We start from the raw sequence: 24,738 nt of genomic DNA, 5'->3' as shown, positions 1-24,738 counted from the left end.
CAGCTCTTGGGAGCCAATTTCTCACTTGCACTGGCACTGCTTTTCCTCATCCTCCTTGGTCAAAGACCGCTGGTGGTCAAGAGGCCCGTCATCATGGCTGGGCAGTGTCAGGGAAATGCCACTGAGTATCAGGATTCCATTAGACTCCTGGAGGCTATGCTACAGGGAGGTCTAGGGATGGGGCTCACAAAAAGGTGCTGACAGCCCTCGCAGGTGGACTCAGAAGTTCAGAAGTTCAAATAACAGATTTAAGGAGGAAAGAACCAGAACAGAAGGGCTCAGAGTTCAGGGATGAATAGCTGAGGAATTTTGCTGAGGCTGTCCTTGTCACCTGGGCATCTTTTAGGCTGCCAATATGAAGCAGCCACTGCTCGAGGGGATGCTCAGCTGCCAGTCAGCCCACTGACTGATGGGATGGGGCTCTGAGCATCCACATCTTGCCAAGTCCAGCCACTCTTGCATTTGAGCCCTATGATGGCCCTGCTCTTTGTCTTTGCCTATGGCTAAGGGGGCAGCAGTCCTGGATATGCTACTACATTTAAACTCAAGTGGGACCCAGAAAATGGTCCCTTATCTAGCAGAGGACACCTCAGTGGTTTCCTCATGGGTCCTATGGCATGTCACCTTCACCCCTCAATCAAACCTGTCCTTTCCCTAAGCTCACTGGCTCTGGTCAGAATAGAACTGGCCATTAGGTAACCTATCTGAGAATCACAGAGTTACAGGGAACTGTCACCATGTCTTATATTTCATCTGTCCTTTTTACAAATTAAAGTCGGTCAAACCTAATTTGAAGCTCAGAGAAATTCATAAGCTCAGAGAAGCTCATAAGGGGCAGAACTAGCTGGGGCCCCCCAGTGTCCACTTCTCCCCTTCATCCTTAAATAATAGAAACCAGATTTTATCCAGACTACCAAGGCACCAGCTAAAATCTACATCTTCTAGCTTTCCAAGCAGCTACATCTGGCCAAAGAGATGTAAACACAGTCAAGTCAGACAGTCTCCTGTCTCACTCAGAGTAAAAGCCCAAATCCTTATGGGTCTAAAAGTCCTGGGTCTTCTGTCCCCAATCCCCACCGCTCTATGATCTCAACTCCTATCATCCCTTTGCTAACTTTGTTCCAACCACATTGGCTGCTGTTCACGGAATGTTTCTTCAACTGCATGGCTCTCTCTCTGCTCCTTCAGGATTTAACAGTGTCACCTTCTTAGAGACACCTCCTTGACTAGCTATTTAAATTTTTGATATTCCTCTCCCCAGCACTCCTGGTCACCTTTCTCTGCTTTGTTTCTCTGCACTGGCACCAATACTATCTCATGCACTAAATATTCATCCATTTTTTCCTATCTCTCTCAACTAGAGTGCAGGTTCATGAGGAAGTTATCCAGTTTTATTTACTGCTCTAGTCCAGTGCCTGGCAAGTGGATAAATGTGGGACTTCTAGAAAGCCTGCCTAAGAGCAAGTGACTCAGCTGAGAGAATGCTCATTAGTCCTTCTTTTTTTTCCTTCTTTCCTCTTCCCCGTAGTCTGAACTTAGAGATGATGACTAGAATTCCAGTCTCCATCTTGGATCCTGAGATAACCATGAGGATGGGAACCATGTCCTAGCATGGTAGAGCGGAAAGGCAAGAGGAGCCAGGGTTGGGGAAGGGGTCACCTCATCATCCCTGGATGACAATCTCTAGATTTCTTTTTTTTTTTTTTAATTTTTTTTTAACGTTTATTTATTTTTGAGACAGAGAGAGACAGAGCATGAACGGGGGAGGGTCACAGAGAGAGGGAGACACAGAATCTGAAACAGGCTCCAGGCTCTGAGCTGTCAGCACAGAGCCCGATGCGGGGGTCGAACCCACGGACTGTGAGATCATGACCTGAGCCGAAGTCGGATGCTTAACCGACCGAGCCACCCAGGCGCCCCTAGATTTCTTTTATAGGAAGGAGAATAAACTTCTACCTCACATAAGAAGCTGTGCTTTTGGGTAATAGCTGGGCATGTCTGTCCCAGAACTTTACACTGTCAGAGAGTCCTTTCTTCTCTTCTCCATATCGCAAAAACTCGTACACTTTTCTTTTTTCTTTTTTTAATGTTTATTTATTTTTGAGAGAGGGAGAGACAGAGTGTAAGTGGGGGAGGGGCAGAGGGCCAGGGAGACAGAATCTGAAGCAGGCTCCAGGCTCTGAGCTGTCAGCATAGAGCCTGATGTGGGGCTCAAACTCACAAATGGTGAGATCAAGATCAGATGCTTGACTGAGCCACCCTGGCACCCCAAACTCCTACACTTTTCAACGCCACCTTCTCTTGAGCAAGTTTCCTGTACTTTGCCTTCTCTCTGGCAGAATTCTGTTTTTATTTCCTGAATGATAGCATGTGTGGCATTATCTTGGTAGGTTGGATAAGTATATTTCTTTCCAGTGGATTCTGAATTCCTAAAGGACAGGAACCTTTACCTATTCTCTTCATAACCCTGGCAATGAGCACAGAACTTGGTATTGGAGCTGGCTCTGTTTGGCACACAATGGACACTTAATAAATGGATGCTGAATTGACTGGCTGAACACCCCAGGGCTTGGAAAATCCACAGTCACATCAATGATCACAACTACAGACTGTATTTTATAGTTACTCACATGTCAGAGCAAGAAGAGCTCATCATTCTGAGCATTATCACATTAATGAAAATGACAAGGGTAATGATAATGATGATAGCCCCTTACAGAGGAATATCACGTTATAATTTTCAACGTACTTTCCAATCTGTTATCTCATTTGTGCCTCACAATAGCCTCTGCAGCAGGCAGGGCCAGGTGTGCTCCTGTTCAGGTTACAGATGAGAAATGTGGTGATCAGAGAGGCTAAATGAGTTTCCCAAGCCATTCAGCTTGTAAGAAGTGGAATTAAGACCAAAATCAGGTCTTTAGTCAGCCAAACCAGAGCTCAGCTGTGAATGATAAAACTGTAATGACTGAGATATCATTGCGATAATAATAAATAAACACCAAGCCCAAAATGGGAATAGCAAAAGGACCAGCTTCTTTTTGTCCTAATAGATAAGGAACATTTCTAAACACTGTAATAGCAAGACACTGAAAATAGCAATATGCACACGCAACCAGTAAGGAACTGGTTAAAAAGACTGGATTACAGCCATCCACTGAAATACAAGCAGGCTTTAAAAAGAATTGCAAAAGTCTTTGAATACTGATATGGAAAAATGATCAGGATCTATCATTGGACAAAAACCAAAAACAAAGTAAAAACAAACCCATATGACAGATTAGTACATATGGTGTGATCTCTATTCATATAGAACAGGGATCAGCAAACTATAGCCCACAGTCTCACTGCTTGTTTTTGTATAAAGTTTTTAATAAAGTTTTACTGGAACACAACCTCCCCTATTTGTTTAAATACTGTCTATGGCTCTTTCGGCATTACAACAGCAGAGTTGAGCCGATGTAACAGAAACTATGTGGTTTGCTCAGCCTAACTATTTACTGTCTGGTCCTTTATAGAAAAAAAGTTTTCTAACCCTTGTTATAGAATTCATATTATTTTATTTTTATAAAAAATATCTGGAATAAGATAACAAACTGTTAACAATGGTGCTTCAGGGGATGGTAGTAACGGTAGGTGTTAAGTGTTTAGAGTACATCTTATGTGCTTCTGTATTGTCTGCATTTTTCCAGCAAACACATTTTACTTTTAAAATAGGCAAAAAGTGAAGGTATTTCCATTTTGAATTTAAAAAGAAAGACCCATTCTGACAGGTGTGATCATTGTAGCTTTGATTTGTATTTCCCTGATAAGTGATGTTGAGCATCTTTTCATGTGTCTGTTAGCCTCTGGATGTCTTCTTTGGAAAAGTGTCTGTTCATGTCTTTGATGAATGGATAAAGAAGATGTGGGTATACAGTTACTTATTTATTTATACAGTGGAATACCACTCGGCAATGAAAAAGAAAGAAATTTTGCCATTTGCAACAACATGGATGGAAACAAGGATGGTATTATGCTAAGCGAAATAAGTCAGTTAGAGAAAGACAGATATCATATTATTTCACTCATGTGGAATTTGAGCAACACAACAGATGAACATAGGGGAAGGGAAGGAAAAATAAGATAAAAACAGAGAGGGAGGAAAACCTTAAGAGACTCTTAAATGCAGAGAACTGACGGAGGGTTGCTAAAGGGGAGATGGGTGAGGGGATGGGTTAAATGGGTGATGGGCATTAAGGCAACCCACTTTTTGGGATGAGCACTGGTGTCATATATAACTGATGAACCACTGAGTTCTATTCCTGAAGCCAAGACTACACTGTATGTTAACTAACTTGAGTTTAAATAAAAAAATAAATAAAATAAATAAAAAGAAAGACCCATGGCAGTGGTGGTTCCTGGTAGTGGTGGTAGTGGGAGCAGTGTGGAAACCTGGTTGCAACTCCTTGGCTCGTAGTGTTCCAGCCAAGGGCTTAAAAGAGAAAACAGGTGCTTTTAGTACCTTTTGGTAGAAGCTGACCTTGGTCTTTCCTGAGTTATTTCAGGTTCTCCAACACAGGCTTCAAACTCTTCTTCTGAACTTCTTCAAACTCCCTCTGTCTGAAACACTCCCCCAACCCTGTTCTTGCACAGTGGGCTTCTTCTCAACCTTGAGGTCTGTTTAAATGATGCCTGCTGGGCAAAGCCTTCACCTTCACCAACTGCCATTCTGAGGCAGACTCCCCATTTCTCTTTCTCAGCAGCTTGCTCTTTCCTAACTTCCGCTTCTTACTCCTCGTTGATCTATGTATTTGTTGTCTGTTTCCCTCACTCACCTTTATGTTACCTTAGGGACCATGACCACTGTGCCCACTGCCATAGCCTCCATATTTAGCACAAGGTGCGGCATGAGGTGAGAGCTCAGTAAGCATTTTTTTGAGTGAGTGAGTGGCCTCCACACTCATGCATGAACATGCTAGCCTGTCCCTGCCCAGAAGGAAGCCACCACACCTGCTGGAAAATGACAGTAAAGCTCCGCCTCCCCTCCCCCTGACCCACCACCACCATTTTCCAATGTTTTTGGCTTAGGGAAAGACAGTAAGTCTCTCTGGGACTCATTTTTAGTAATTGTATCAAAAAAACAAGATCCTACTTATTTTCCCCTGTTTCCTTCTAGCAAAGGGTAAAGCTACCCAGGTAGCTGAATTCAGATGAGAACGCCTCAGAGCAGTCTTATAAAAATCCACAAATGACATGATTGCATTCAGAATCATCTAGAAGACCTGCCTAGAATGACACAGACATCACAACCACCTTCCAGCAGCAACTGAAGAGAGACACCTACAAACTCTCCCATCACTGCCTTATAATTAGGTGAGTCTCCAAGATCTCATTGGTAGCATAAATGTCTACCTGTCTGGTTGTCACTGGCACGTGAAGTCCATGGAGGCAGGAACTTTGTTTTGTTCTCAGCCCCTATAACAGGGTCTGGCATATAGAAGGTACTGAATAAATATCTATTGTGTGAACAGAAGAGTAAAAATGCATGATCTGCCTTTGCCCCTTATGAAGAAGCCTAATTCCATGACATTGGTCAATGGATGCTTGCCTTAAGCCTGGTCAGTCTTCAAGTCCTTTGGGATTTGGAACTGGGACACAAACTGGGAAATAATTCAGAGTCAAGAGTGAGGTGGACATACTTGCCCTAGCGGAGGCAATGACCATTGATCTGCAAAAAGAGGATGAAGCAGGGAGGAGACCAAGTGGTCCTGGAGACAGGAGCCAATCTCAACCTTCGACTCTCCCTTCCCAATCTCAATCCCTTGGAAGTTTATGAAAAATATATTCCCTTTTTGTGTTATGTTAGAGGGGGTTTTTGTGATGTGTACTGTTAAAATACAGAACACTTTTTGGCTTAAATTATATTGGCCATTACTTTTCTTATAATAAAGTTTCCTTTCTGTCTCAAGTTGGTTTTGAATGAGTTTCAGGTCTTTGCATTTTTACCCTCCCCCTTTACCCTTTTTTTGCTGAATTTGGTCTGAGTGGGTTTCTCAATTTGAAACTCAAGGATCCCGGACTCAGATGCGACCACACTATTTCTGCTTCCCACTTGGGAAGTTGGCAGGATGTGGGGCAAGGCCCCTGGTCTGTGTGCCTCTGGTCAGAGGAGGGGTTGACCTCAAAGAGTGGTTGCCACTGGGCTAAGCTCAGCTAAGTCCAGCAACATCTCTCTATGTGGCTCCTCTCATCTTCTAATCCAGGACCCTGAAGCCACAGCCCCCAGGAGGACCCAGATACTCAGTATTAGAGGAGCCCTAAATCATCTCATCATCCTGGGTACAGTGTGGTACTGGGTAGAAATCCCCATACTCATGGCATCCTGGCTGTGGTCACCTTTCCCCCATCTGCTCCACTGAAGCCACAGGCTAGAGCCATACTTCCAGGTCTGGTTTCCCAATGAAGCCCCTTTCACTTCAGCTGGGGAGAGCGGGGAGGCGGTACTCTCTGAAAGACAGCATTCTGCCTCTGGAAACAAGATGGCATATAGATGGATGAGGCCAATTCTTCTCTTCCTAAGGATTCAGACCTGCCTCAGTGTGCAAGTCCTTCGTGGGCTACGTCTCAGTCTATGGTGTTCTATGGACTTGCAGAACACAGCGTCTAAATTCTTTGCCATGGACAGGAGACATATATAGGATACACATACATACACGTCACCAATATTCATGTTATAAATATTTCACGTTCATACGTATATGTATGCAGAACACCATCTCCCACTTTATAGCTTCAGTAAACAGAAAAGGTACTGACTGCATTCTACTGAAAAGAAAATGAAACAGGAAAGAAAATGTACTGACTGCATCATACTGGGCTAGCCCCATGAGGAAGGCTCCAAACCCTTCTCTTTTCCAAACAAGAGCAGAACAAATGAAATACCCATTACACAGAAAAGAAGGCAATCGGATAGAGAAGGTGGATCAAAGTATGTGCCTACTACCTACTGGCATTGGGCCCTGTGCTAGGTGCTGTTCCTGTCCACTACCCTCACACCACCTCTTCCATGTAGTGTGCTGTCCCTCCTTGATGGGTGAGGAAGGGATGCTCAGGGAAGGTAGGCGACTTGCTTAAGGCCATACTGTTAGTAAGTGATGGAGGCCACCCCATAAAGATATTGAACATGGGGGGATATCATCGAGGCCATGGGATCTGGCAGCAGAGTAGATCCATTCCAGGAATCCAGAGATCTTGGGATGTGGAGGAGACCAGGCAGCAAGGCAAGGGTCCCACGAAATGGGATGCCTGACCAGCGGCTGAGGCCATAGTAGAGAAGGGACTAATATTAGGGAGTGTGCCACCCGAGAAGGAGGGAAAGCTGCCTCAGGCCTCACCAGGTACCTCCTGCACCAAACATGCACATTTATCTTGGTGTTTGAACCACAGATGCTAACAAGGCGGCAGAGGGTGCATGGGTGGGCATCACCTCTCCCTTCGTCCCAGTGATTGGCCTCTTAGCTGCTTGGCTGGCTCAGATGGCAGCCTGGAAGGCCTTACTCCTTGGGGCTGTGTTTCAGAGCTGGGGTCCCTGTAGATGTGGTCTTGGGCCAACAGCTGAAAGTGGAAGGGGCTTCATTGGGAAAGAGGCCCTGAAAGCGTGGCTCTAGGCCGTGGCTTCAGTGGAGGGGATGGGGGGAGAGATGCCTGCAGCCAGGAGACCGTGATTTCTACCCAGTAGCTTACTGTTTCCACAGATGATGATCATCTCATCATGGGGTGACATGTGGGGTGACATTTTGGAATCTCCACCAGGGAGAAGACCCCAGGTAGGACAGGTTGGAGGTGGCTCGGGTGGTTGCTAATGCTCGTCTAGGGTTAAAAGACATCATTTGCGGTGGCTCCAAGTGCCACATTTGTGTGACTTTTTCTGGTCATGCTCAGCCACTTGCATGTGGGTGCGATGAAGGATGCCATTTTGCAAGGCTGCAACAGAAGGGCCAGGGGGGCAGGGGACTTGAGGGTACTTCTGTTCTTTCTGTAAGTGTGATGCAAGAGGTGAACAATAAGAAAAGCAAAGATGACAATACAGCAGCGGGGCTGGCAGAGTGACAGGTCCCAGTCTGAGTCTAAGTTGTGCTGCTGTTAGAATTCCACACTATGTGACTGTGTTTGTTCTGATGTAGGAGGATTCCGGAATGGGAGGTTTATTGAATGGCAGGCGTCTTCAGGAAGAGAGGTCAGCAAAATATCCATCATCTCGGCCAGCCCCACGGGAAGGGAAGACCACAGCAACACATTCTCTACTTTGTGCACGAAGTATCTTCTAGAACCGTACCTGACAAATAGCAGACAAGCGATAGTTTTGGGGATTTTGACGTGTTGATGGATGTGAAGTACTTAGGACCACACTGGCGGTTGGTAGTTGCTAAGTTAGCTATTGTTATGATTGGTGTTATTTGTGAGCGCATGTGAGCTATTCCCAGCAGTTGCCAGAAATCTGTAATTAAGGAACACTTTCAAAGGTTGCTGAGGTCCTACACTATGCAAGTGGGGGACATGAGCCAGAAACTTTTTAAATTTTAACTGGTAATATGACCCCATTTGTCCACACAGGCTGATGAGGCCTGGCTGAACTTGGCTGAGAGCAACAATAACAAAATCCATCATCTCTAGAGTATCTGTAGAGTGTTCAGTACCTACTGGGCATTGTACTCATGCATATAATATGGATGTATAAAATATCTTTTAATTTTAACCTTCTGCAATGTAATTATTATTACCACCACTTTATAGATGGAGGAATGGCTTCCAAGAGATAATAGCCTGCCAAGCTCACCAATCAAGCAAGAAGTGGATCTAGGATTTGGATAAAGGCGTCTGGGACGATTAAGGAAGAAAAGGTCATGAAGACAATAACAGGATAGAAGAACTTGGAGTGGCCCAGAGCCTGGAGCCACTCTTACTATGGCTGCTGCTTAGACATTATAGGATGCCTGAGACGTGCCAGGCACCGGGCCAGGGGCTTGGCTGCACAGAATCACTGATCTTCACAGCATTTCTGTGAGGCAGGGATTAGGCCACCCTCGTTTTATGATGAAGGAATGGAGGTTTCAAGAGGTTACATAACTCGCCCAAGGCCACACAACTGCTAACTAGCAAACATGAGCCCAGAACCCAGTTCATCTGACAGTCTAGGCTCTTGACCAGGCAGGGAGCGAGGCCTGCTTTTTTTTTTTTTAATTTTAATTTTTTTTAATGTTTTAATTTTTGAGAGCAAGAGACAGAGTGCGAGTGGGGGAGGGGCAGAGAGAGAGGGAGTCACAGAATTCAAAGCAGGCTCCAGGCTCTGAGCTGTCAGCACAGAGCCCGATGCGGGGCTTGAACCCATGAACTGTGAGATCATGACCTGAGCTGAAGTCTGACACTCAACCGACGAGCCACCCAGGCGCCCCTGCTTTTTTGTTAAATAGATGCTTTTTGGAACACAGCCATGCCCGTTCCTTTATGTTTGGTCTTAGGCTACCCCAGCAGCAGTGCTGAGTAGTTGTGACAGAGACCATATGCCTCACAAGCCTAAAATATTGACTATCTGGTCCTTTAAGAAAACATGTGCTGACCCCTGCTTTGACCTCTATCCTGTTCAGCTTGCCTTAATTCAAAATACAATGGCAGCAAAAGAATGGGACAGCTGGAGGGGTGAGGGTCGGAATCAGGAAGTATCAGAAAGGGCCAGGCTACGACAGGGTGCCAGAGTATAGCCAAGAAGCTGGATGAGCCGTCCACGTGGGCACTGAAGTTCCCGGGATGGTGGGAGACTTTGAGGAAGACAGGAAGACTGAGCCTCACATCAGAGCCTCTGTGAGCTGTTAGGTCTGGACAGAGGTTATAAAAGAAGAGCAAGGAATGACCCTCACAGAAAAAGGACAGAAGAAGAGCAGAGATGTGGAGATAGAAATGAAGTGCGAGAAGAATGCCAGCCCCCCACTTTCTCCAAGGCCTGGGGCACATAGGTGAGAAAGGCTAAACCACCCGCAGGGCCGCAGGGAAGGCAGGGGCTCTCTGCAGGTTCAGTGGTGCCAGGGCCGGCGGAGGCTGCTGGTGACCCAGCCCAGGGCCCTCCTCACTACCCCTCCCCTCTGCCAGGTCTCACTGGCCCTGCCCTCACTACTCTCTGCCACCAGGGCCCTACCTGTGTAGTCGATGACGAAGCCAGCACTGCTCACGGACGCGTCACTGCGGAAGGCGAGGAAGAGGCTGTTGCTGCTGCTCTCAATGCGGGCTGGAAGCTGGGAGCCATAGAAGCTTCCTATGAGAGGGCTGAGGGAGTCCCGTCCATCGTAGATATGGAGGAAGTCATAGCCTGGCTCCAAGTTAAAGCTGGGGAACAAAAACATCCCACCCCCACCCCACTAAGGTCAAAAAAGGCTCATACTGTGCTTTAGGCTCTCAACCAAAGGATGGGGCCTCCCAGACAGTGAGCCCGTCACCCCACCGGCACCCAACTCCTGACACTTCCTGGCTAGGGGGAAAATGGTAAAGCCCCCTGATGGCCTCCCAGTCAGGCGAGGAGATGGAGAAGTCAGGCATGGGGGCAGAGGAGACAGGTCCCAGAGCTGGTGTCTGGAAACCTGGAGCTGAAAATCTAGCAGCCTCTTTCTGCACAAATATTTTTAATTGGAATGCACTTGACATACAATATTGTGTAAATTTAAGGAGGGTAACATGTCCACTGGCTACATTTATATGATGTAATATGATTGCCAAAGTAGTGACAATTAGTCCCTTCATCACGTCACATAGTTATCACTTCTTTCTAGTGGCTGGAATAATTAAGATCTAGTTTCTCAGCAAGTTTGATGATTGTAATACAATATTGTTGTCTGTATTCACTATGCTGTGCGCACAAGGGAAAATGAGTTACCAATTCTACATACCGAGTGGTCAGCTAGAGCAGTCCACTTATTTGCCTCTGATGTTCTCTGTAATGTGCTATCTGCACCTCCTTTTCCAAGAGCAAAGAGTCACCCAGGGAGCCATTCCCAGGCAGGAAGGGGTCCATTCTCATGAAGAGCTCGGCTTCGTCCCCTTATCCCAAGCCAGTTCTCAGCTCTCCTTGGGATTTGCAACCATCCCACTCTGGCACCCACAAGCATGCCTCTTTCTTGGCTATTTTGACTCTCGCATGGGAAAAAATCCATTTAAAAAAACTGTCTTAGTTTGGCAAATTGAATATTAGAGTTCTTCAGTGTCATTGATCCCACCGGATTGGCCAGAGTGAAAATGATGGGAAATACCAAGACTGGAGAGAACGTGGAGCCCCTGGCGCTCTCGGGCCCTGTGGGCAGGAGGTAAATTTGCTCAGCCACTTGGGAAAACTGTTTCACAACACCTACTAGATCTGAACATATGCCTGCCCTGTGATGCAGTGAGTCCAGTCTTAGGTACGTATGCAACAAAGCAATGGACACTAATCAGGTGTGCAAAGATGAAAATGACAGAATGTGAGTTGGGAACAGATTTCTGATGCAAACTTGTTTAGAGCTGAGCCACGGGCTGCGATACTCAGATATTCCTTTTGGCCCAGCTAAGAATGAAATAGCAGTTCTACTCTTTAGCTAAGACATGTGGCAGAGAGAGGGGGACCGTGACATCTCTAGGACAAAGTGGGTTGGGCTGGCAGGGGGATGGGATGGGGATCCGAAAGTTACAGGGGGGTGGAGCCAGATGTGTATCGGCCTCCTTCCTCCATGGCACCTCGCACTGGGGTCAGCGGCAGGGTCACACCACCACTTCTAGGTGGTATGGTCTTCTTGCTCCCATAATTCAGCTTCCAGCCAATGTGCTCTTTCCCAAGTCACAAGGGGAGTGTTTTGGAGAGAGCCAGTGTTGGTTACAGATGATCTCTCTGCCACTTCCTAACTGCCTTCTGTCTGTCCCTGCCTTCCTTCCATCATTGTATTTTAGCTGAGCACTCCCAATGTGCCGGGCACTGCTCAAGGTGCTCGGGACACAGGGATCTGTCAGATGACACCCCTCCTTCAAGATGGCGATAGGGCCAAAGGAAGCGATGGATGGGAAGACAACTAAGCAAAGCATGAGGTCTGTACAGGCACATGGGATCACAACACAAAGTTCCTCGGGGAGGAGGAAGTGAAAGCTTTCATGGAGGCCAAGCTGGAGGAAGTTTTGGGAGATGCAGAGACCCTTAGTAGTTGGACAAGGAGAGAAAAGGAAGTCGCCAAGAAAGGAGAAGCAGGGGTGAAGTCACAAGGGCAAGAAATAGTCTTGAAGCTGTGGGTAGTTCAGTCTGGCTGGAGCTCAGGGGTTAGAATGGGGTTGGGGTTGGGGGGGTTACTGAATGGAGAGGTAGGCAGAGTCCAGATAGATGGGACTGAAAAGTCCAAAGTTTTTTTTTTTTTTTTTTTTTTACAGCTTAATGATTTATTTTGAGATAGAGAGAGAGTGGGACCTGAGGAGGGGCAGAGACAGAGAGAATCTCAAGCAGGCTCCGCACCATCAGCGCAGAGCCCCATGTGGGGCTCGAACTCATGAACCATGAGATCACGACCTGAGCCGAAATCAAGAGTTGGACGCTTAAGAGACTGAGCCACCCAGGTGTCCCTCAACATTCTGATTTTATAGGATGGAGGTATAGCCACTACAGGATTTTAAAATAAAAGACGTATCTGTTTGTGTCTTCGTTTTCAAGTCGAGGTATAACTCACACCCCATGAAATGATCAGCAATTAAGTATACCACCCTATCGGTTTTGACACACGTATGACAAGACCCAGGATGTTTCCAGCGTCCTGGAATGTTCCCCTTCCCAGTCAACCCTCCCTACCCTGAGAAGCCACCACCGAACAGAATTTTATCACCATAGACTTATTTTGCTGATCCTAAAATTTCATGTAAGTGGAATCATACATTATGTCTTTTTTTGTATCTGTTTTCTTTTGCTCAGCATGGTATTTTTGAGATTCAGCCATGTTGCCTGTATCAGTAGTTCATTCCTTTTTACTGCTGAGTAGCACATTATCATATGTTCAAATGGAAAATGAGGTGGCTATTTTAGCATTTTCGCCAGACAAGGTCACTTTGACAGCCGGCTCAAGAAGAGGTTGGCATGGGAGGAAGATGGGGGCAGAGGAACCAGTCAGGAGAGACTACGGTAGTAATTTAGTTGAGAAATAATAAGGGTTTCAAGCAAGGCAGTAGCTGGGAGGCCGGAGAAGAGGGGAAAATGTGAGGAGAATTAAGGCCGCACAGGCTCCAAGCCTTGCTCACTAATGGAAGGAGCAGGGCAGGTGCATGATGGCGGCACTCCCTAGGGGTCAGAAGAGAGCTCTTCTGAGGGGAGAAGTCATATGCTTAGTTCTGTACGCGCTGCTGCGGGTACCAGACCTCCACCAGTTGGAAATGGGAGGCTGCAGCTCAGAAGACAGTCTGGGCAGTGGTTGCGTGGAGTCTCCAGGTTACAAGAGGAGGGTGAAGCCATCGGAGCAGATGGGCTGGTCCAGGAAGGAAGTGTGGATGAGGAGGGGAGAGGCTGGAGATAGAGCCTGGCCAGGGAAGGGGGCCACGAAAAGGAAGCCACAAAGTCACAGAAAGCTGGAGAACCAGAAGGGAGGAACTTCACAGAAACCAAGGAGAAAAAGCAGGGTAAGGATGGAGGGAGCGAGCGAGAAGTGCCATGGGCTAAAACATGGAAAGTTCCATTTTGTGCGGCAACCAGGAGTTCGCTGGTGTCTTTTATCAACGGAGTTGCTAGCGGGACCGTGGAGGCTGAACCCAGATTTCAGTGGTTGGAGAGTGAACAGGAGGTCAGGACGGAGACACAAGCAGAGATGATTCTTTTGAAGAGTTTGCCTCTAGAGGGATGAAGGAGACCGTGCAGGAGCTGGATGGGGGAAAACCTGAGAAAAACTTGAGCCTGTTCCCCTCTAGGGAGCGTGATGGAAGGGGCCAGGTGGCAACAGAAGGGGAAAACACAGGAGAGCAGGGGAAAAAGGATCCAGCGAGGCCCTGCTTTCTTAACCTCAACACCTTTGGAGGTTAAAAAAAAAAAAGATAGAATAATAGCTACTTCATCAATTATCATAAGGATTAAATAAGATAGTATGTGTAAAACCACAGAGCACAGCTCGGGGCACACAGGAGACATCCAATAAATGCTAGTTTCCTTCCTTTGGACTCCTTCACCTTCCACGGAATGGAGAACTCTGCCCCTGGCACGCCTATGTGCACTCACCTGGACACCGGGGTCTAAAACCCCTAGTTGCTCTGAACCCCTCATCTCCCACCCGGGGGAAAGGTACATACATGTTAAATACCAGGGCGATGACGTAGTCCGGAGAGACGGTCACTTTCCAGTCACATTCCTTGCCTGGCGGGTAAGGTTCTGGGTAATTTGGTGACAGAATGACTCCTGATGGACCCGACAGGTCTCCCCCACAGGGAGCTGGGGAGACAGGAAGACAAGGGTCAGACTTTCCCCTCACCGGGTCACGTTTTCTTGGGCACTGGTAAGGCACAGTGCAGGGGGGTTAAAACCTGGCTCGAGGGGCCAAGGGCAGGGCGGGATGGAATGGGTACAAGGTTGTACCCTGAAGTGACAGAAATGTTTTGGAACTAGCAGAGGTGGTGGTTGTACAACATTGTGAATGCACCAGATGGCACTGAAGCATTTATTTTAACATAGCAAATTTTATGTTACATGAATTTCACCTCAGGAAATTATTATTTAGTTTTTAGTGTTTATTTTTGATAGAGAGAGAGACAGAGTGTGAGCGGAGAAGGGGCAGAGAGAGAGGGAGACACAGAATCTGAAGCGGGCTCCAGGCTCTGAGCTGTCAGCACAGAGCCTGACGTGGGGCTTGAACTCATGAACTATGAGATCATGACCTGAGCTGAAGTCGGATGCTTAATCGACTGAGCCACCCAGGTGCCCCTCACCTCAGGAAATTATTAAAAACAAAGACAAAATATCTGGCTCTGCCACTTCCTGGCTATGTGACCTTAGGGAATTTACCTAACCTCTCTGGACCTCAGCATCCTTTCTCTATTGCAGGAAGACATTATATTTCCCTTGGGGATGGTAGTAAAAATTTTGGAGAGGTGGTTAAAGCATTTGGCATACAGTAAGCCGTCAGTATTTGGAGCCCTTATTCATCTCTGAGACATTTGAAACACATGGTCTCCTTCCACCGCCTCACATCCAGTTTTCAGGTGAGCTTTGTGGGTGTTTATCCCGTGTTCCACGTCACTCGCTGCCAGGAGGAGCGAAAAACACAATCACGTTCACCCGCCAAGTGTGGCCGGGCTCCTGGCTGTCAGTGCTTTCGGCATCTGCTTGGGGATGCAGACACCTTCCAATTTTCCGGAAGACCTTGTCTGAGAGAATGTGTGCCCCTCAGTTGTATGGAGATATGACGGAGCTCCATTAGGCCATGGTGGTCCCCACCCCATCTGGCTTGAGATGACAGGCCTTTCAAGCAGGCGGGCAGCAGGAAATTGGCTGGCGATACAAGAAGTTGCTTGCCCAGAGCCCTGTGGGGGCATTTCCCAGATTCTGAATCAGGTTCTTCCCTGAACGGCTGGGTCACTGTGCTGTAGCAGTAGGGTGTGAGAAAGGGGAGGCTGGAAAGTATACGGGGTCACTAACAGGAAATCTGGCCGAGACTCTAAATATGGCCTGGTCTGAGAAAAAAACCACAGGGCACAACTGGAGGTTGAAGTAGAGCAGGCCAGTAGTGAGCCCACCGGAGCCTGGAAAGCCATTCAAGGAGAGGCCAGAAAATCCAAGATGTGACACACAGGCAGGAGCCAAGGGTGTATCCAAGACTGAACTTAAGAGCAGCCAATTGCTTGTCACAGAGCTGAGTTTTATTGCCTCATGCTGTACCTTTCACTCAGGGTAAGGCTTAAAGCACTAGATCAATGCCCACAGGGTTTTTCAAAACAACAACAACAACAACAACAACAACAACAACAACAACAGTAGTCTTCAGGGCCATAAAAGCCCTAACACGGCTGAACATAAAACCTGAGTGGTCAAGAGTAGTGGGTTTTTTTCCCCTCCCATGGAAAGTACATCCCAAGTATCAACTTGAATACCAAGAACACTCAAGTGGGTACCTGTTATATGTCAGACATGACGTATAGCGTATTACATACATCATCTCATTTACATCTCGTAACAGCTCCATGAGCTATGGATTGTTCTTCCTCGTTTAGAAATGAGGAGGCTGGGACTCAGGGGGGTTAAGGACCTTGCCCAGAGTCACTCTGAGACTCGACCTTCATCTGTCTGGCTCCAAAGGATGCCCCTTTCCCATTTTATTCTGCTGGGAATTGCTGGCCGGGGAGCAGAGGAGTGCTCCTCCCTATAGGCTGGCCAGGGAGCAGAGGAGTGCTCCTCTCTATACGCTGGCAGGGGAGCAGAGGAGTGCTCCCCCTCGCAGGCCAGGAGCAGAGGAGTGCTCCTCCCTATAGGCTGGCAGGGGAGCAGCCCCAGCTGCAGGATCGCCTATGAACAAGGTTGGTTCCTCTCATCAGGTCTGCTTTGTGTCTCATTCACTCCTCCCCTGCACTCTCTTAGAGAAGAGGGTTACATGAATGAGACGCACTGGAGGTTACATGAATGAGACTGTGTGATCAGGATAAAATCTTGCACTTAACACAGCAGGACCCACTGCCTGGTCCTGAGAGTGACCCTACCCATGGCCTAGCAACTGATGCAGGTCATGTGGGCAGTCTGAACTCCCAGGGGACCTTTTAAGGGGGCACAGTGATGCCTCCATTAGAGCAAGGGCCACCAGGCATGAGACTCTTGTGGCACAGGGGTTTCCCCCTTAAGTTAGCCACAGGTTGGGGTGAGTCTGGGTGTTTCTGAACCTTCCCGTATTGTTCTTCTGCCAACCTCCAAAGTGCTCACAGTTTGTCTGGGTTCTAGGCCTCTGCTATGGCACAGTCCCCCTCCAGATGGTTCCCTGGCATTGGTTGATCAGGCACCTGCTTCCCACTCAGGACCCCGATGTGGGCTTCACTGCCCTCTGCCATTTGTGTATCAAGGCCTGGCCAGGCTCCTAGCTGCTTCCTGTTTGCAGCTGATTGAGGAGTATGCCGAGGAAGGAAATGCCTTCCCTTTCCAATCCCATTGGCAAGCCAGCAGGACAACTGAGCTGTTGCAGACTAAATGAGGCCTTGGCAACATCCTAGCATCGCCTGGTCCTTTTAGCAGGTGACCCAGAGGGTTGGGAAGGCAGGCTGGAACTAGAAGCTGGGTCTTGCTCCCAATCCAGGGTGCCTGCCCCTCACCCACAGTCATGCCCTGTCCTTTCCCTACTGTGAGTCAGAAGCAGAAGGCAGGTTCTGGCCTGCAGACCCAGGCTCGAGCTTACAAACCATGGAAGCCCAGGAGGGAGTGGAAGCACGTGGTTGATCATCCCAGATGGCCAAGGAGTGGGCAGGCTGTACTGTGGGGCGAGAGTTGAGAAAAAGGCCACCGGACTTGCAGTTACACAGTCCTGGGTTCCAATTCTGATTGTCCCGCTTACTAGCTGTGAATTTGGGCAAGCTATCCCTTCTCTGGGCCTCCATTTCCCCACTTATAAAATTAAAAAAAAAAAAGAAAAGAAAAATGACGAGAATGGCTTCTAACATACACTGTGTTCACCATGAACCAGACGTGGTTCTAAGTGCTTTGTAGTATGACCTTACTTAATCCTCAAAACAATGTGATGAGGTAGGTGCTATCATTGTCCCTATTTTACAGGAGAGGAAAATGAGGCACAGGGAGATTAAATAATTTGTCTAAGGCCACACAGCTTGCTGTGGTGAAGCCACCGGACTCGGTGGTTGGAATTCAGAACCTGAGCTCAAAACTTACCACCTGGTGATTCCATTTGCAAGAATGCAGCTAAAATGTCTAGCCCGGTGCCTATCATGGGGATGACACTCAATAAATACTTGTTTTCCCCCCTTGCTTTTTCCCTATAATGAAGGGATATCAAGGCCAGCCAGACCAGTCATGGCAGACTGCCAAGGGAGCTGGAAATTAGGGGCTTGTCACTGGGATTTCCAGACTGTTTGAGCGAAGAGACAAAGACATTCATTTTGTTGCCTGAGGAACGTTTCCCCAAGCTGAGTACAGAAGAATGGGTAATGAAAGCTAAATTAACCTCTTTGCCCTGCTTGCTGCACATTTATTGCTCTCAACAGCTTAACACAGTGCAGCCCCCCTCCTCCACCTGGGACAGTCTTATCTCAGGACCTGCTTTTCTGTAAGAGAAGCCTAAGGAATCACAGCCCTGTAGAAAGTTAATTTGGAAGGGGCCTCAGAGGTCATCTGATTCCCTTCTGGGCCTCACCAGAATTCCCCTTCCCAGATGGGATTCTGGCTCAGGGGAGGGAGGGGAGTCCTAAAACTGAAAAGAAGAAAACAGAGAAAGGAGGAAAGGAAAGAAGGAAGGAAGTTAGGAAGGAAGGAAGGAAAGAGAAAAGCAAGGAGGGAATTAGCATTTCTTGAGATTTGGGTTAGTTATGTCCTCACCCCACAATGCCAAGAGAAGTATGTCTACTCTCACTTTACAGAATAGGAAACTGAGGCTCAGAGATGGATTGATTCCCCATGGCCACTGAACTAGTCAATGGCACAGCCAGGATCTGAACCCCGATCTGTCTCCTTCAGTACCCCATATTCTTTCCTACATGGCTCCATGTAGCTGAGAATGGAGCTGTTTCTGGAACCCAGGTCTCAACTTCCTGTCTGCTGTATGTTCACCATGCTCCTACCATGTAACCTGGGTCACTCCCAATTACTTGTGAGAGACGGGATTCAGTGTGTCCCCTTCAGTGCCAAGCCTCAGAGCGTGGCCGGCGAAGGCCAGTCCTTGGATGCCTGGACAGAGCCTCCCCTGGAGCCTCTGTGGAAAGAGGTGCCTGCAGGGCATTGGCCAGGTGGAAGCCGCTGGGCTGTGTCTCAGAAAGTCCCTGGGACCTGTCCCCAGCACAGTAGTCAGTGTAGGAGGTAGGAAATTGAAACGCTTTGCATTCAGACTGATGTGGGTGTGAATCTTGGCTCTGCCATACCCTAGCCCTGTGATTTGGGCAAGATATCCAAATTTGTCTAAGTTTCAGTTTCCTGAACTGTAAAATGAGGGAATGGTGCTCATTCTGGAGAGCTGTAGGGAAAGTCAAATGAGGCTGTGTACGAAAACATCCAGTATGGGGCTGGCACACAGCAAGGGGACTCAGGGACTATCGCTTCTCTTCTAACACCTGTCGTTGACACAGGAGATAAATGCATTCAGTACTTTGCCTGAGAAAAAGGGCCATGTGGCAGTAAGCACCTGGATGCTTCTATTTCTCTTTCCAGTCTTCTCCTCCTTTCAAGCTCCCTCCCCATCCCAGTCTCCAGTGGCTAGGGAGCACGATTATTCACACCCCAACTCTTACAAGCTCCCTGACCTTGGCAAGTCTCAGAGTTTCCATTTCTTCATGGGTCAAATGGGGAGATTTTTAAGACTAAGGACAGATCTGGAGATCTGACACCCAGGTAACCAATAATTTCCTTGAGCAGAGAAGGGGCAAACTTCTTTCCTCTATACCTGAGCCTATGGGTGCCCTTCCAGTGCTTTAGGTAACGGAAGGGGCATCTGGGAACCTGCTGACCTTCCTACCCGAGCTCACCCATCACCTTCCTCCCAACCTATATAGCCTGAGCCAGGGGAGAAAGGAGGCAGACATGCCTTAGCAATTTGGGGGCCCGTTTTGGGGAGGGAAGAATTTGTCGTGTATAGAGAGTGTGAGTGTGTGAATGTGAGGGGGTGTGTGTGCGCATATAAGCAGGGTAAACTGTGGGCTTTCTGCAACTTTCAGCTGCTCCAATTCTCCCGGCCAGCCTCTAGAGGCAGCTGCCACTTATGCCACAGGGTCTGGAACACACAACCGGTGGGACCAGAGGGCAGGATTCGCTCTGCGGCTGCTTTGTACCAATGCACGTTGGTGGGCTGGGCTGCCAGAAGAATCTGTTCTCGATCTTCACGCAGCTGATCTCCGCGCTCCCCTGTAGCGCATAGCCAGGGTCACACTGGAACACCGTGGAGTCTCCGGCTTCCCAACTGTCGCCGCTCCGGCTCCCATTCTGCGGGACCCCAGGGTCGTTGCAGGACGTTGCTGTGGACACTGGGATGAGGGAACAGAAGAAGTGGGGTTGCCTAGATGTCTGCCGGACAATGAGGCTCCAGCTCATTACCCTCACTGCCATCACCACGCCCACCGCCAGTGCCACTGCCACAATCTGTCACCTCCCACCGGCATCGCTGGCTGCAGCAACAGTGCCACCGTTTCTGTTCTCACCCCATTTCCTGTCACCGCCTCCACCGCCACTGGGGACCACCAGCTATTTTACCAGTAGTACCTTCACCTGTCACGAGATACCACGACTTAGGTGTGATTACACAGCCACGATTGTAGAACTGAGTTCAATTCGATTTAATGACACAAGCCTTGTTCCATAGATAAGCTTTGAATTTTGTGTACATCATGTTGCCAACAGGAGTGACAAGGCGATTAAGTCTAAACTCCATGTATTCAATCAGAAGGGTCTGCCAACGGGTTGGGAGCAGGTCTGCCTGAGCACTGAGCAGCGGGTGTGAAGGGGCAGAGAGAACTGGAGTCCGGTGAAGGCTGTGTCCTCCCTTGCATGGCAAATGCCCAACCACCCATCAGACTGAAACCAAAGGGAAGTCTGATGTTCGTAGCAAGTGATAAAGTAGAGTTCAAAATAGATATTCGTAGCTGAGAGGTATCAAATATTCAAAAAACTCAGGAATGTGGGAGATGTTCCCAGGCTGGTAATCTAACTTCGCATACAACAGACCACGTATTCTAAAAGCGAATGTCAAATGAATGGCGGAGGGAAGGAATAAATAAATAAAAGGATGAACGAATGAATGAATGAGTGAACAGACTCAGCATGAGAAGACACACCAAAGGACATGATGGAAGAAAAAGTCCAGAGAAAGAATCGGGGACAGCTGCAAGCTCCAGCTGCCTACACAGACCCCACCTGTGTCATTGTTCAGACTGTGGTCAGCCAGACCCAGGGACAGGAGGCTCTGGAGGCCACAGGATGCACAATGGTCATTTGCTTGGAGGGTCAGTTCCCCCACCCCAAAATTTTGGGAAAAATAACATGCACAAAATCAAAGGAATTTATTGTGGAGTAGAACGTAGAATTCACATTAGTTCTTCAGCAAAAACGTGAAGCCTCAAAAAGATTTTAGCCTCTTAACAGCCTCCAGATCTGCAGGTGGATATACACGCACTCTGTTCTGCTCTTTTCAATGGAAAAGCTCGAGAAGCCCGCACCCAGGGCAGCTGTACACACAAATAGCACCCATTATAAGATCTAGGACTGTGTGGACGAGCCTGGAGTTAGAGTATCTGATACCTTATACCCAATAACAATACACAATAAACTAGGGCCCACAGTCAGATCTGGCTCTATGCCTGTTCTTGTAAATAAAGGTTTATTAGAATATGGGCATGCTCGGGCGCCTGGGTGGCGCAGTCGGTTAAGCGTCCGACTTCAGCCAGGTCACGATCTCGCGGTCCGTGAGTTCGAGCCCCGCGTCAGGCTCTGGGCTGATGGCTCGGAGCCTGGAGCCTGTTTCCGATTCTGTGTCTCCCTCTCTCTCTGCCCCTCCCCCGTTCATGCTCTGTCTCTCTCTGTCCCAAAAGTAAATAAAAGACGTTGAAAAAAAAAAAAAAAAGAATATGGGCATGCTCATTTGTTTACATATGCTATACTATCTTCCAGCCACGTCTGTAAAAGTTTCCAATACATCAAACTCAGTCCCCTCCCCACTTCTCCCCAGGACCTTTGCACCTGCTGGCCCTTCTGCCTAGAACGAAGGTGCCACAGAGTTTCCTGGGCCAGCTCCATCTTGTCACTCAGTTTTTAGCTCCCATATCACCTCCTCAGACAGGCCTCTTTGATCGCATTCTTCTGGGCTCAAATCTTGACCCCCTTCCACCAATTTTGTCACATTATCCTGTTTCATTTGTTTCACGGCACAATCTGTAATAATCTTGCTAATTCGTCTGTTTGCTTCTTTATTGTATATCACTTGTGCATCTCTGTGGGAACAGAAACCTCGGCTGGTTTGCTTCCAACTGTCTCCCCAGGGCCTAGAACATTACCCAGCACACAGCCATGCTCGGTAAATATTTGTTGAATGAATAAATAAATGAACAAATCATCACCATCTGACACTTACTGAATTTATTATAAAGTCAAATAAGAATCAATCTTCTTCCTTCCCAATCAAAAACAGACTTAGCTTTCATCTCTAGCTCTACAGTGTGCTGTACACATGGAAATGATACCCTGGAAGAAAAATAGCTCACTGTTCTGACCATATTCAGAAAGATTATTTATATGGGAGGCGACAGAGTGCAATGATTAAGAGCCTAGGTCTGGGAATCAGACACGGGGGTTTTGATCCAGTCTGTGCTGCTTATTAACTAGATGACCTTGTATGAGAAACCTCTCTGGGCCCCAGAGCCCATGTCTGCAACATGGATTAATAATGGCCACCATATTCTAAGGTTTCCGTGAAAATTATTAGCAGAGCGCTTTAGCGTGGAGCCGGCTCAGTGGGTGGCAGTGACTACGCTTCCCTCTCCTTCAGGGTCTCCCTGACCTTCTTTGTTCCCACTTTCTCTCCTGAATGCTCCTGAATTCGAGCTGCTTGGCAAAGCCCCGGGGAAATGCTGGATCCACGTGGTTCCGACAGGATGTTAGATGTTACACAGTCGTGTTTACTTAATAAAGCCAAGCCTGCACTAATCGTCTCTGGCATTTCTGTACAATCCTCCGTCAAACACACACTATAAAGTTAACATGGGGTGAGCCATTCTCCCTTCCCCCGAGTAGTCCTGGTATTTGCTCACTGATGGCAGCAACAGGGAAGGTGACCTTTCCTGAACCTCAGTTACACCCAGACCCTGGGCCAGGTGGTCTCAGCCTTTCTGGAGCCCAGGCTAGATAGCTTTGCCCACTCCCCTCTCTGCAGACCTACGCGAGGCTCCCGACAGCTTGCCTCAAGACACGCTTGCATTAGAGAAAACCAGCCATTCGTGTGTTCAGGTGGTCACGTGGCTGTTAATTCAGGAAGCAGTGTGTGAGCGCCTGTGGCCTACGCTGTGGGGGAGTCTGAAGGCAGGACCTGGCCCTGACTCTCGAAGAGCTGCCTGTGAAATGGCAAGTAGGTGGCCACCTCCAGGCCAAGGCAGAGTGTCTGGAGTTGACAATGTGCTGAAGAAGCAGAAGTAAAGTGCTAGGGGTGCCACAGGCCACAGCAATTTATTCTGAACGGAGAGATTAGGAGGAAGTGGCACCTGACAGGAACCTTGAAGGGTGAATTTTACGTCTACGGGCTGGGAGTGGCATGAGGAAGCAGAATGGGCTGCTGGGCGAAGGCACGGCTCACGAGAGTGCCCAGGGACTCTGTCCCATGTGGCCACACTGCACGTGCAGTGGAAGTCAGATCATGCAAATCTATGGGGGAATTTTCAGTGCAATTAAGAGGAGTTTGTTTTTTTTTTCTTTTTCCCCCAGCCATAACCATTAGCTGGGGCACAGTCAGAGAAAAATACATGTCTGGTTTAATTATTCATGGTCCTCCTTTCCCCGGAGAGTGGACTGAGCTGTCTCTTTAGCGTTCTCTCCTCACTTCTGGGGGATCCTTTATAGCATATCCCAGCAGTCTCCAAAGTCTGTCCCGTAAAATGCTAGTCTCTTGAGATGGTCTAGGAAAAAGTCATCCATGGTGAAATATGTTTGGGAATTGTGACCCACTAGATAGATACCTTCTGAATTTACCTGCCTTAGCATACTAGAAGTTCTCAGGGGTCCCAAATTACAGATCGCCTCTTTAGGTCTGCCTTGACCGAAGCACCTTCTCAACGTTGCTTGATCATGCAAAGTTCTTTTTCTGGCAACATCAATTAACAGTCCATGGAACTCCAGGGAACAGATGTTGGGAAATGCTGACCTAAAATGATTCCCTTGCTGCCCCGTGGTGGGAACCTAATCTTAGATGAGATCCGCGTTACTCCATGGTCCCCAGAGAGTCTCTGTGGTATTGACAAATGGGTGCCAGGATTTCAAGTAAGAAGACTCCCAATGAGCCCTGCAAGGAGCTATTCCTTGCTAGGCTGGACGCTTGCATGAGTGTTGATCGGGCAAGTTAATGAGTATAAAGGAACATAATCCTGGAGACCCTCATCTCCCCTACAGACTGTTGAATGCTCATCTCCATGGAGAAAACAGATGCACACAAGAGCTGGAAGTAGGGTTTGTGACACCATTACAGCCTAACTGGTGCCAGAAATATACCTAACCACCCTTAGTCAGTATACCAACCAGGTGAGACTGTGGAGGCAAAGCCGTGGCAAGGGGTGCCACACAGGCTTGCTCCGGAATCACCATGGAAACCACCCCTCCAACACACACACACAGTGGAGTAAGGAGATGGTAATGAAGACAGCTGCTGTATAATAAACATAAGCATAAACCGAGGCAGAGTCACTCGTGCAGGGAAATGAGTGACGGAAGAGGCACTTCAGAGGAGATGAGACGATGCATCACAGGGGGAGGCAGGACCAATACATGAATTATCTAATACTGGGACTTGGATGTTGAGCATTGCCCATTTTTGGTAGCTCTTTGTTATGCTCCTCCATAAT

General features: G+C 48.0%; 1 protein-coding gene across 5 annotated transcripts in view; it reads right to left on the bottom strand.

Annotated features, from left to right (window-relative positions):
• Positions 1-24,738, bottom strand: part of CSMD2 (CUB and Sushi multiple domains 2) — a 599,309-nt gene that overhangs the window by 131,192 nt on the left and 443,379 nt on the right. For all 5 annotated transcript variants that reach the window (XM_078452082.2, XM_078452083.2, XM_078452084.2 and 2 more), the window contains 3 exons: positions 19,975-20,166; positions 14,302-14,440; positions 10,169-10,356 (listed from right to left, as the gene is read on the bottom strand). In XM_078452082.2, the coding sequence (XP_078308208.2) occupies positions 10,169-10,356; positions 14,302-14,440; positions 19,975-20,166 (519 nt within the window). The remainder of the gene's footprint in view (positions 1-10,168; positions 10,357-14,301; positions 14,441-19,974; positions 20,167-24,738) is intronic.

This window comes from Panthera onca, chromosome C1 (assembly GCF_046562875.1).
Source record: "Panthera onca isolate mPanOnc1 chromosome C1, mPanOnc1 haplotype 2, whole genome shotgun sequence".
NCBI classification, from domain to species: domain Eukaryota; kingdom Metazoa; phylum Chordata; class Mammalia; order Carnivora; family Felidae; genus Panthera; species Panthera onca.
Note: the sequence above shows the minus strand (reverse complement) of the source record. Positions and strands in the feature narration are given on the sequence as shown.